General features: G+C 34.9%; 1 protein-coding gene across 1 annotated transcript; it reads left to right on the top strand.

The window, feature by feature from the left end:
* Positions 1-1,481: 1,481 nt before the first annotated feature.
* LOC132563835 (sterile alpha motif domain-containing protein 9-like) lies at positions 1,482-8,981 on the top strand. The gene is given in 6 exon segments (XM_060228586.1): positions 1,482-1,776; positions 2,016-2,179; positions 2,794-2,884; positions 3,079-3,744; positions 3,747-7,804; positions 8,901-8,981. Coding segments are annotated over 6 exon segments (5,355 nt in total).
* Positions 8,982-14,269: the final 5,288 nt, after the last annotated feature.

The following is a 14,269-nucleotide window of genomic DNA, read 5'->3' as shown; positions in this document are numbered from 1 at the left end:
TCAGCTATCCTTTTTCGTGACTGTGCATACATCATAGGTCATTGTATTATATATCAGGTACATCTGCTTGTTCTTTCATGTACATGTCTTTCTTAACAATTTTTCATTCTTAATCAATAAAACTGATTAAATAAGTATTGATATAATTATGTTATTTGTTAATGACCTTACCAATTATACAATAACTGATCTAAAAAGTAAATTTTAAATTAGATGATTATACGTTGTATAAGCCGAAATGTTTGGTATTAAATTCCAATTTCCTTAGATCGTCAATGCTGCCTTTTTTGTTTAAAATGTAACATGCATTAGACCATTCAAGCCTTTGAGATTCATTCAATCAAGATCCCTTTAAAGATATTGTGACATTCTTTCAATGCATACAAAGTATTTCAAGATGCTTAAATGTAAACTTTATTAATTTAACAACAATTACGAATCAAGCTTTTAGCTTATATTAATCACTCTTGTTGGCACGGAAGGAAACGCGCGAGGGATCTTAATGTGGGAGGAATCCTGAGTACCAGGAGAAAATTGAACCCCGGACGCCGAGGTAAAAGGCGAGCGTTTTACCACTGCGTCGTCTGATCTCTATGTCTAGAGAATCATAATCCAAAACCAAATTCAATAACAGTAGGGCGAAATTTAAACAAAAGAAAGATTTGCATGGAGAAAAATACAAGAAGATTAAGACAAGGTAAAGAAATCGTTTTCTGCTTCATCGACGACATAGTGATCTTGGTCAATCCGAGTAGGTTGTGTGTCGATTCAAACACAAGGTAAACAACAATTGAACCAACAAGTATACTATTGAGTAACAAACACGTTCAAGTTTATATAAGTAGAATATTTTACAATGAGATCATTATAGCAACCGTAAAACTTCAACCCGAATCTAGAAACAAATAACGAAACTGACACCTTGAAGATATCAAAATCAGATAGTTATAGAAGTTTTATGGGACTGAAATGAAGTGGTCTTAATAGCGAGATGTCTTATGTTGAAACTGTCTTTAAGCAAGGTTGTAATTTGTGTGAAATTACGGTAAGTGTCTAAAATTAACTATTTTATGGCAGGTTGGCAGGTTCATAATTTAAAACAATATATACTTACACTGTAATAATTCACATTTCGATATTTTCTCCATATATATAAATAATTTCAGGACATACAAATATTTATTTTATCATAGATATGCTATTTCAAAATAGGATTAGTGTTCATTGACGTAATTAACTGGCAAAAATAAATGTATGATCACCAAACATTTATAAATTCAATACATTAAACGAATTTACATAAATCCTGGTCAATCAAAATATGTAATGTCACGTTCTCAAATGAGGTATGCAAGGTATACAACAACGGAACCAACCCTTAACTAAAGAGCACCGTATACGCCCAGCATTATAGCAGTAGTTTCAGCAATGTGTAAATGCTTATTTTAACTGTATTTTTATCCAGGCTTAGAAACATACTGATGGATAAAAGAAGTCAACTGATACTTAGAAGAAATGAGACATATCTTCGCGATAATCTAGAAATAAGGCATATACTTCCACGTTTATATCAAGATGGCGTCATATCTGATGATGACCGTGAAAGAATTGAAAAGGAAGACACAACACGGGATAAGATTTCCAAATTTCTCCGAATCATCAAACGGAAGTTAGACGGCTATGAAAAACTACTTGATGTTCTAGCAGTGGAGGGACTTCATCATGTCAAAAAAGAACTAGAGTCTACTGTTGTTGACGAGGCTGTATTAAAGAAAGGTTATTTTATTATGTTAATATTCCACCAAAGATATCTCATATTATAGAGTTGAAATATTTGCAGTGGATTTGATCTGACTATTTTTAAAGAGAAAAAAAACTGTTATACGTGTATACATGAATATGTATTCAAAGACATGCATGGAATTTGGAAAAGGACAACCGTTTGATATTGGCCTACTGAAATAAAAACAACTTATATCATTCAAAATATTCTTATTTCATTGCCTTTTATACAGAGTTAGAGTCAGATGAAGAATTTCTGAAAGAACAGCTTTTAATCCTGTATCAAGAGTCCGATGGAGAACGTATAAGTTACACTGACCTTGAAAAGGACATCCTGCAATTGATTTACTTAGAAGGAAAAGACCTAAGAATAGACGAAGATACGCTTGTGCGCTTGGTACAACAAATTTTTCCATCGGTCAGATGTGGAAAGCCAAGCAGCAGCAAAAAAAGAACAACGTATCCTTTTCCTAAAAGTTCTAAATTCTTCCTCAAAATACGGACAGGTTTATGCTACATTTAGAGTTCATTTCAAGTCTAGCGTTCAAATTACTGTAAAATCATTAATGTTCGTGTATTTTTCGATGATTTCGCGGGTACTCATGAATCTGTGAATTGATGTGTCCACGAAATGATAAAAAGTTTAATATACACATTATCAAAGAATCAGATAATTTCTCTAATACTATTCATCCACGAAATCAAATAAAAAGATAACATTTGTCTTCACTATGACGTCATTTGTCTTACCATTTTCATCAAATTATTTCATCAGTTCATCAAGATTTAGATGCTGTGAAAATACTAAATGCCTGCTACTTTCAGAAAAGGCGGTTTTGCTATGTATGGAAAACTAGATATTTTTGTCAAAGCAATTCATTTTTGCACCTTTATTGTTTCTTACTTTCCACAAAAGTGTACTCTATTAAAACAAAGTCCGTTTGTGATTGATCTTGGATAAAAATAGATTGTAAGTGATGTATTAATGTACAGAACGTGCTGGTGTGCTAGTCCTTGACACCATCTAGGCATGCTTTCAAAAATCTTTCAAGAAAATCTGTCGATTTGGACGTTGCAGAAGCGAAACCAGATTGTAGCGGAAGTAAGCATGCTTTGATTATTAATTTCATTAGTCCGTAGTAAATTCTCAACAAAGATAATTTCTATAATGATAGTGATTATGCTGTTTTATCAAAAGCATACTATTCTAATTTGATATTTTCCGATACTTTTTTGGTTAAAAATTTCTAACCAGATATATAGTTTGATTTAAATCCAGTATTATTATTGTTACAGGTAATAGAGAATCCTGTGAAGAAAAAATGCATCAGTCACAAAAATCTCTCGATCTACTCAGCACAGATGATGTTTGTCGTATTTTGGAGCCGAGGTTTAAGCAATCTGGAATACCACATGACATATTAAGGGTTTTTAAAGAACAAGAAATAGATGGATATGTGTTCAAACATTTCAACGTGACAGATTTGAACAACATCACAGACTTGCCATACGGAAAGAAAAAAACCATAATGATAATTAAAGACGAATTGATTGCAGAAGAGAATGCCACACGGAAAAGTGAAACTTGTACGCTGGTCTCGGATGTGAAAGACAGTAAAACTACAGTACGTGAATCTCTTCGAAAGTTTGATGCGCCTACTGAAGTGCTAGGATCTTACAGAGAACTTGCTGTAGTATCGTCTGACGTCACATGGGTTCACAGCCTAATCCAACCTGTCCATATGTTCACGGACTACGATGTCAGAGATTCACATGATATTGAGACATGGCTGGCAAGGAAGACCATGTACTTTGCATCAGCATGCATGAATGATAGAACAAATGGAACTATTCATTTTGGTATCAAAACTTTGACAGATGACACTCAGATGAAAGGAAAAGTTGTTGGAATTTCCATCGATAAGGATAAGTGTAGTCAAGCAATTAAAACGTGCTTGCGAGAGTATTTTTCCCAGACCAGATAGAAATGGTATGGAAATGCATACGACCTCCACAATACATTCCTGTGGTTAAATTGAGCAAACATCATCCTTGCTTTGTGGTTGAAATAGATGTGGTACCTCATGCTGCTCTTCTGGAAGACGAGGCAGTATTTGTACGAGAAACTGACAGCAAGCCGACTCTACTTAGGTTCAAGGAGGGAACTACCATTCCAGAAATTCAAAATGATGAGCAAATACGGCAATACATGAAAATCAAAAGCAGACTTTACAAACAACGAAAAGATCAAGAAGATAAGCCGAAGTCCATCCCTGTGAACGAGGACTTGAGACTAAAATTCTTGAATGTTTTTTCAGGTGGGGATTCTTTCCTTACAGATGAAACATATCACATCCTTATTTCAAGTCCTGGTGATGAGCATCTGAAGAGCGAAATAGCAGAAAATAACATAGAATTTATCCAAGTCCTTGAACCATATGCTGTTTTTGACTTCGGCTCGTCCACTGAGCCCGATTCGTTGTACAATTACATTGAAGAAAACAAGGGACAAGCCCTAAAAGTGATGACTACAGACAATTTTGATAAAGAAAGCGACGAAAACAAGGTTGACTCTGAACGTCATGTTCATTTAATAGAAGATCTTAGAAGTTCCACTATGCAGACATGGATATTTGCAAATGGATATGACAGAATGCAGAAGGATGAAATGGGAACATATGAATGGAAGCAGAAAAGAAGTGAGGGGTTCAAGGAGGCTTTGCGATACTGCTATAATGATATCCCAAAGGGGCGATCATTAGCAATATTTCTTTTACTTTCAAAAAATTATGACATTATGCTGGAAGCAGCTGAAGATGTTCTTTCCAAATCACATGGGCAGTGGATTTTACTGGCACCAACGAAAGACATTGCCAACCATTGGGTAGCAGAACTACTTCATAGAAATAGTGTTGACAAAGACACAATCCGTGAGAGATGCATTATAGGGATGCCTTGGGAACATGTGAATGAATTGGTCCGCGAGGTCGTTGCACCAATGCAAAGTACTGTTTGTCAGATACCACATTCCAATGGAGTATATTGCCCCTTGAAAAACAAAGTTCGGAATGAACTTTGTGACCTAGACATACTAAGTCAGCAAGAATGTGATGACAGCGATATACTGAAAGATGAAACGAAAAAACTAAAATTGTTTACAGAAGTTCAAGAGGCTTTCTACTGCGGGAAACAGCCAAATTGGTGGAATTACTGGTTTGGAGAAGACCAAATATGTCGTCGATCAAAGCATGATATTCTGAAAAAATATGTGACGGAAGCGCTAAAAAGGGAAGTCATCGAAGAGGACAAAGTGGCTGTTGTTAAATTGATTCATCAACCCGGATCTGGGGGCACGACAGTAGCAAGGCAGATTTTGTGGGATTTGAGAAAAGAATTTCGATGTTGTGTCGTGAAAAAGGTCACAGACCAGACAAGTGATCAAATCATTGCGCTGCGAAATTACGAGGAATCAAGTTCTGCTAAACCACCAGTAGTTTTACTGGACAACTGTGACGAAGACGGAGTCATACATCTACACGCCGTTCTGGAAAGACGAGCACGTGAGGCTTCAATTCGATCTGAGCAAAGCATTGGAACCTACTGTGTCCTTTTGATATGTACCAGAAAAACCAATCTGCCAAAGTCGGTAAAAGAACACACTGTCCTTATCCGTCAAGAGCTGGAACAAAAAGAGCTGGCATGGTTTCAGAGAAAGGCACGTGCACTAGAACGGCGATTCCAAGATAAAGGTGGTGTTGATCCCAAACTCCTGATCTCATTCAACATTTTGAAAGAAAATTTCAACTTGGATTATATCAAAGGCATTGTCAAGCAATATGTTGATGGTATCGAGTCAACAAAGGAGAGGGACTTGCTGATGTATCTGTCGTTGATAAACACCTACGATATGGATTTTCAGCCTTTGCCCATCAGCGCATTCGATGCCTTGATGGAAGAGAAATCTGGAACAAAAGTTACATATGGTCTAGCTCTTACACATTGTCAACAAAAACGAGAAAAAAACTGGGAAACAAACTTAAGTTCAGAGTTAAAAGTACTGCTTAATGTATCATCGAGAAGTGGTCAAGGCAGTAATTTGAAAGCTCTGTCAATTATCAATCCACTGTTTGCAAAAGAGATTTTTATTTACCTTAAACAAGAAGCAAGTACCAGCTCTACCATGCTACAATTCTTACAGTCTGCAATTTTCAAACGAAAAAACAGGTCGGTAAACCAAGCTGTTCGGATAGTAAAAGATGTGTTGAAAAAAAGGGAGGAATTAGAAACTGGTAGGAGAGAAAAATTTTCACGAATTTTGACAGAGATCATGAACGAGGAAGATACTGAGAGTGCGGTTAATGTTTTAAGGACAGGCTTTGAGATGACAGATGATCCAATGATTGCTCAACAAATCGCAAGGTTGTACATACACTGCAAAAACTGGGAAATGGCGACCAAATATGCCGTTGAAGCTACAAATCTCCGTCCAAACAACTCATATCTCTGGGATACTTATGGCCAAATTTTTAAAGCACAAGTGTTAGACAGGTACGAATCGTGTATTCTGAATGGTGTGTTGTCGGTCGAGGACACGTGTCACATTATCCAAGTTGCAATGAAGGGGATTGAAAAATTTCACAAAGAGCAATATCAAAGCGAGCAGGACAATCAAGCCTCCCCAAATGACCCTGGTTACTTTGGAGAAGTAAAACTCATCATACTATTGATGAAAGTTCTGAACTATTCACCTTTTGAAAAAGACGTGCTTCGCAGATTTGTTGTTGAAAGCAGTTTTGAATCAAAATCGCTTTCAGTTTTAGATGATGACAGCAGAGATGTTCTAAAAAAGTTGCAAGGATTTACTGAAAGAGCAATGAGAAAAATCGAAGAAAGACCATCACAACTGAAGGAAAACGTTTCAAGTTCTCTTTTCCGTGATAAAAAAGGCTTACCAGATGAGGGTGTGGCGATTTTGAGGGAGAATGTTGATATGCTTTTTGGAGAAGGCACAGACGCTGTGCCGTCACATCTTTCTCCCCTGGAAACTGCAGATTTCAGAAGGCGGCGGGTAAAACGGTTGGGTGGACGCTCGTTGTCCTCGCTGTTGAGATGCTTACGTCAAGACAACGGTAGCTGTGTAAGACAGTTGCAAATCATGTTTGATCACTTGAACAAAAACATTTTATCGGACTGCACTGAAGCCTTTGACACCATCATGCTAATCAGCGTCGCATTAGCTATGAGAATCCACAACAAAAACGAAAGCATAACCACCAAAGTGCCAAACATCCTGGAACTTACAAAGCGCATGTACGACGCAGAATGCAGGTCAAAAAACCCATTTCCGTATCTGGAAGTATTCTTGTATCTTGTGATGTTCCACTGGCCAACTCCAAACAGAAGCGGAAAGAACATATGTCCTGTGGGTACGATTCGCGAAGCAATAAAAAGTTGGAAACTAGCATTTCACACAAATCATCCACGACAAAGAGATGAAAGCAGTCCTCATAGAAAAAAAGAGACAACATTTTTCTTTCTAGGGAAAGATCCTGAAAATGACGAAATTGTCTATTACGAAGAACTTCATAATCGGCATGGTAGTGTGTACTTCAAAGGAGATGCCATATGGCAAGACCCCAATGTCGTTCATAAACTACAACGTCTAGAAGGAACTTTAGTTGGGGATGGATTGGAAGTTCTGATTAGAATAGAGACAGCATCTGGAAACAAAGAAGTTTTGAGTGTGCCAACAGCCATGCCTATAGGTCAAAGGTCGTTGTGGCAGAAGAAGGTGTTTTTCTACCTAGGATTCTCTTGGGCCGGTCCAAAGGCGTATGATGTATCATCCAGCGATCGACAAAATCTAGTTGCAAATTCAACACAGAGCCATGGCCGAGTAGGGATGGCACGTGTTAAGTCACCACAAGCTCTTCTTGACCCAACTCAGAGAATTGAAGAAATCGGTCAACGTTTGAGAAAGATAGAAAAGCTGAAGAAAATGAAGAACCATAGTCAACGAGAGGTAAATACCCAATAGAACCATAGGGACCCATTGCTCACCTTGATGTGTATAACAAAGTAATTCCAAAAAGAAGAAAATCAAATTTTAACAGCCAGGTCCCCCATTGGGCCCCATCAATCTGTTCCTGCGGTTCCAGACAATCATTTTATATAAAGTTTTTACTGCCACAGAATTCTGTGAACGGTGAACGATATTTGGTTGATATTTCTGCATTGTCAAAAAATGGATGTGCGTTGATTCCATACCAACAAAATTGAGTACCTTTCACTCAAGGATACTCTTTACCAAATCTGATCAAAATGTCTTAATCCTAATAGAAGGATTTTATGGAATACCTCTATTCCCATAGTGACCTCCGACGTCATCATTCTGGGTGGTCAGACCCACCTATTTTCCTTCTCGGATCCCGTCCCTCCGCCCGGGAATGTAAGATCAGATCCACCATTTATACAAAATTGGGTCCCTTTTCCCATAGATACGTCTGACAACATTGATCAAAATCTTTTTATCCCAACTAGGGGAGAGGTTTATAAAAGATTTACTTCTGTTTCTCCAATATGATCCAAACTTTCTAACGCCCGATGTGTCTTCGCGCCTCAGGCCCCGGAGATCACTTGTGACGCTTCTGGCCACATTGAGGCAAAATTTTGTCATTTCTTCAGAAAATATAGGATTTTAAAGAATTAGTTTACTTGCTCTATTTAGACCCAGCCCTCGGGCCCCGGTGGCCAATTATTAGCAGTCGGAGGAAAACAATCTTTTTACCCTTAAAAAGAAAGTATTACCCATTATTTCTTCATCTATGTTGCTTTTGTCATCTTCACGTTGGTTTGTTGCAACGCTTCTTGTATCGAACTACTTAATATTGTAATAATGAATTACATCAAAGTTAACCTTATAGTAATAAGTTGAAAATAATTACAGTAAACGACACTTATTGCAATAAACACGAAATTTATTACAATAAGGTTTGCCTTAATGTAATAAGTTTTACAATACTTGGCTTATTTCACTTTCAAGTTATTAGTGAACGTAGCATCGCATGTTTCATTTTCATGACAAGTCCATTTAATAAATGACTCACTTTAAATTCCAGGACAATGAGATTGGCCAGGAAACTGCTCTACGCTTAGAGTTGCAAAAACTCCTTCATACTGTTCAGGATTTGTTTGGATAATTAACAAATCAACAAAGCTGTGACCAATTATATGGTATGTATAGTCTATATATTGTTTGTAAAGTCCATACGTATTCAGGTTTTGAGTTTGTATGTATAGATTTCAGATTTCTACTTTTATTGAATATCGCTCACAATTGCTCAAACTTTGTAGGTAAAATGATATTCCAGAGAGGACCGACGCAGACCTTACATACAGAATGAAATTTACCTTGGTTAACACGGCTGGAAGAATCCAAGCTAGAGCTGCTACGTGTGTTATGAAAATCGGGTCTTGATAAACCACGATGTACCGACAGAAAAAAATCTTTACAACACTGTTAAGAGATTGTTGTATTGGCTATTCATTGCTTCTCCGATTCGACATTTAGGACGGTGCCGGCAAAAAAAGCTGGCAATTACAGTGTTTTCATATTCTGTACTATAATATTTACCACACATATATTGTGTTATATTGTGGTCCATGCATTAGTAAATCTTCTTGAAACATTAAATGGGCTTTCGTCAGCTAAAGGTTAATTATAGTCTTTGTCAGTACTGTCGTGTCGTGCGTTACTTTGTTGTTTTCCTTGTATTATGAAATTCGAAGTCAGAAGTCTTCGAGCGAAACTATGAATCTGATACTTTAAACACATACAAATGCTATTGCAGCAGTATATTCGCGGAAACTTTTAAAGAAGAGCAAAATTTATTTTGAGATTAAAAACCTGCTGGCGAGATAATGAACGAATCAATTATTTTCAGTTAAGTTTCACTTTTGAAACTATTTATCCAGACACATTTAAAATAGGTACCCGAGTAAGCCTGACCTTTTTAACGAATATTTATTTACATCTTATCGTGAAACTAGCGGTTATGATCAATTGTAAGGTATTTGATTTTTTGTAGATAAATGAGGGACATATTCAAATTGTGATTGAGAATGCCTTTTTACAATAGTGCTATTAACAGTTTTAATGTTATAATGTAAATGTGATTTTTTCTTCTTTCATTTTTTCATAGTGCTCACTATTATGTACATTATGTATGTATATATCAACCAGTATAAAGATATTTAAATTAAATTCGTTTGATTTCAAACACGTATGTTGTTGTATAAACTTGGACAAAAGAAGACTCTGGTTGTTTGTTTATTGTTATATTTCATTCCGGCACAAGGACTTTATCTAATCTATGTTATATACAATTACCGTGTATGTATTCCTCATTCAATGGATCGTTTTATCGTGACCAATCCTATCTCAAATCATATGATCAATTTTGTATTCATTTCTGTATATTGTCCATTGTGTATGGTACATGTACATATTTGTTTTGTTGAATTATCGTTTTTATTAAAAACAATAGGACTTCGTTATCTCGAAGTCGGCCGGATTGTTTGAAAACTGATTTATCTTTATATGGAAGTGTGATGATAATCAAATTTAAGTTTTTTCAATTTCTCTTTGAGTTTATTCATAATTGCAAGTGAATATTTGTTTATTCGTCAAATATGTACATGTATTTGTCATGGTGTGGAGAATTTCATGTTTCATTATCATCATAAAGATGAGAGTAAAATGTATAATTTATGTCAAATTCTTAACAATATATAAGGACAATAGTCTCCTTTGATTAACGAAATAACTGTTTAATATTATGAAAACCTAGTTAGTAAAAAGGGTTTCATGATATGAATTATATTACTGTGAGCTTTAAAGAATGTAAATAGTTTAAAAGGTTGAACTTTATTAATCTACTAGAAGACGTCTTCCGTGTGTATTTTTTCACATTTTGATTTATTTTCAAGTGCAATTAGTGGAATTAAGTCCAATTGAAATACACGTATATTGTCTAGTAGATAACTAGACATGTTTGAAGTATATCAGTCTCAAATGTATTGTTTATATTATATTTATATGGTATTTGAACAGATTTGAAGTATATCAGTCCCAAATATATAGTTTTATGTTATATGGTATCTGAACATGTTTGAAAAGATATGATCAGTCCCAAATATATAGTTTTATGTTATATGGTATCTGAACACGTTTGAAAAGATATGATCAGTCCCAAATATATAGTTTTATGTTATATGGTATCTGAACACGTTTGAAAAGATATGATCAGTCCCAAATATATAGTTTTATGTTATATGGTATCTGAACATGTTTGAAAGATATGATCAGTCCCAAATATATAGTTTTATGTTATATGGTATCTGAACACGTTTGAAAAGATATGATCAGTCCCAAATATACAGTTTTATGTTATATGGTATCTGAACATGTTTGAAAAGATATGATCAGTCCCAAATATATAGTTTTATGTTATATGGTATCTGAACACGTTTGAAAAGATATGATCAGTCCCAAATATATAGTTTTATGTTATATGGTATCTGAACACGTTTGAAAGATATGATCAGTCCCAAATATATAGTTTTATGTTATATGGTATCTGAACATGTTTGAAAAGATATGATCAGTCCCAAATATATAGTTTTATGTTATATGGTATCTGAACATGTTTGAAGAGATATGATCAGTCCCAAATATATAGTTTTATGTTATATGGTATCTGAACACGTTTGAAAAGATATGATCAGTCCCAAATATATAGTTTTATGTTATATGGTATCTGAACATGTTTGAAAGATATGATAAATATATAGTTTTATGTTATATGGTATCTGAACATGTTTGAAAAGATATGATCAGTCCCAAATATATAGTTTTATGTTATATGGTATCTGAACATGTTTGAAGAGATATGATCAGTCCCAAATATATAGTGTTATGTTATATGGTATCTGAACATGTTTGAAAAGATATGATCAGTCCCAAATATATAGTTTTATGTTATATGGTATCTGAACATGTTTGAAAAGATATGATCAGTCCCAAATATATTGTTTTATATCATATGGTATCTGAACAGATTTGAAGTATATCAGTCCCAAATATATTGTTTTATATCATATGGTATCTGAACAGATTTGAAGTATATCAGTCCCAAATACGAGTAAAAATGATCACAGTATATGTTATCCGGCTAAAGTTTGATATTGCAGGCACGTACCTATTAAGCAATTTTATAAGCAAATAGAAAAAATATGCCAATTTAGCAAGTTAACGTTTATCTATAGGTTTTATCATACACAGGATTGACATCACGACTTATTAAAGTGTGTGGTCCTACTGTTTTATATACCACAAGCAGTGTAATTGTGACTAAAATGTTTTATTTTGCAAACTTCAGAAAATTTCCAATAAACTTTTTACTCGACTGTAACACAGTATTATATCCATATTAACATTATCATACGTTGATGTCAAACATCAACAATTAATGAAATAATTTGTTAAATATTTCAGAACATTTTTATCCTTATTAGCTCCAAGAGCTACATGAATATATGTAACAGATCTATATATTGTTTAAGATATTTATTTTTCTCGTTTGGAGTCTTGATTCTCCTCCTAACACGATTCCAGGATTAGAAACTCCATCAGTCTTGACGACTTACATATCTGACATTGAAAAATAATTCAGGTAACACATTCCATCTGACTCAAAGTCAGGATATGGGGTATACAATTGAAATGGCATTTGTTGGTTAAAGCAACTGTTCAGAATGGTAATATATGTCAGTGGACCTGTAACCAGTGTAGGATTTATGGCGAGTGGACTTACAACCAGAGTAGGATTTATGGCGAGATAGAATAGAAGTATAAACCATAGCATCACTACCATATATAAACTATCACGTTTTGTGATTTTTTTACCTAAGCATTATCATTATAGCATATACATTAATTATTGAAGCAATGATGTAAGCATTACATGAAACTACGTCAAATTTCCAGTCTGAACTGCTTCTCTGGGTTCTTTCTTAACTTCTATTCCTAGCTGTAACCGTTTCTTATTCTTTATTAATCTTAACTCTTCACACTTGGATTTCGGTATGTAGGACACGGAAATGGAAAATCATAACATGTTCTACTTGGCATGAAAACCATACAAAAGCTTCCTTTCAAATTTCTGAGTGTTAAAAAAATGATGTAAGGATTACAAAGGAACTTATATATTTAATCAATTTACAATGGTACATTTCTACCGATTAAGAATATACACACGCACTTGTTCTATAAATAATCATATTTATGAAAATTGTTAAATTCATATAATTATGAGGCTAGTGGATCTTCCCATATAAATTGTGACGTTCGTTTCTGATTTCTTTAGATCTTCCTCAGTCACCGTCTAAGGTTAAAAAATAAAGCCGTAAGCATGACGGGCAAGTCCTAGGAGGATAAAGCTTCTGTATGTGATACAATTTAATTTATTATCTGGCTCTATTGTTTCTTATTCAAAACTGTATGAACAGGAGCTATTTACCTATGTGCCTTTTGTAGAATCTTTATACATTTAAAACCTTTTGGTTTGTTTAATGTTATTTCCTTCTGGATCGCTGTGTTTTATCGTTTGATGGCCCTAATGACCTTCTATGTGCTGACGGGCCGTTAAGAATGTAATAATAATTATCATACATTTAGAGAAAAATAATCTCCTAATTAGGATTATTTTGTTGGAATCGTTAATATGTTTGAATGATTAAAATCCGATATTGTTTGAATTCAGTTATCGTTTGTTTTATTTGGCCTTGTTGCTTTTCTTTTAACAAAAATGCTGTGAAGGTGGTTGTTGCTATCAGAGTTAAATTTTCAGCATTTTCCAGTTCGGAATGAAATAAAAAAAAAGATGAATTGAAATTGAAAGTAATAGAAAAAACGAAATAAAGAAAAGACGAAAACCCGCCAAAGCAAAAAAACTAAAACCCGCTAAAGCGAAAAACCGAAAAGACGAAACCCGCCAAAACGAAAAGACGCCAAACCGTGGTAAAATAGACGCCATTTTAACTTTACACTTTGGCTGGTTTTTTTTTACCTCAGTTTTGCGCCTTTTTCTCATTTCGCATTAGTGAGTTGTCGTTTATTTCGCTTTGGCAGATTTTTCTCTTGTCGTTATTTCGAGTTTTCTCCGGCGTCATGGATTCTGACTAACAGGAACTGTTTGTATATAGAGGTGACATCCCCAGTATTTATGAAGAAACACCACAAACAGGAGGTAAACCATTTAACCCCAGTGGTGTGACGTATGAGAGTGTGGGGAATATCATCATTGGAGACTGTAACAACTGCAGGGTCCTTCTCCTCAGTGGAGATGGCGAGTTCCTCAGGATCATACAGGCAGACACAAAATGTACAATGGATGTATGTGTAGACAAGAATGATGCCTTGTGGGTA

The sequence above is a fragment of the Ylistrum balloti genome, unplaced genomic scaffold (assembly GCF_031769215.1).
Source record: "Ylistrum balloti isolate Yb309-2 unplaced genomic scaffold, AGI_CSIRO_Ybal_v1 Utg371880, whole genome shotgun sequence".
Lineage (NCBI taxonomy): Eukaryota > Metazoa > Mollusca > Bivalvia > Pectinida > Pectinidae > Ylistrum > Ylistrum balloti.
The sequence above is the reverse complement of the archived record's forward strand: the minus strand, read 5'-3'. Positions and strand labels throughout refer to the sequence as shown.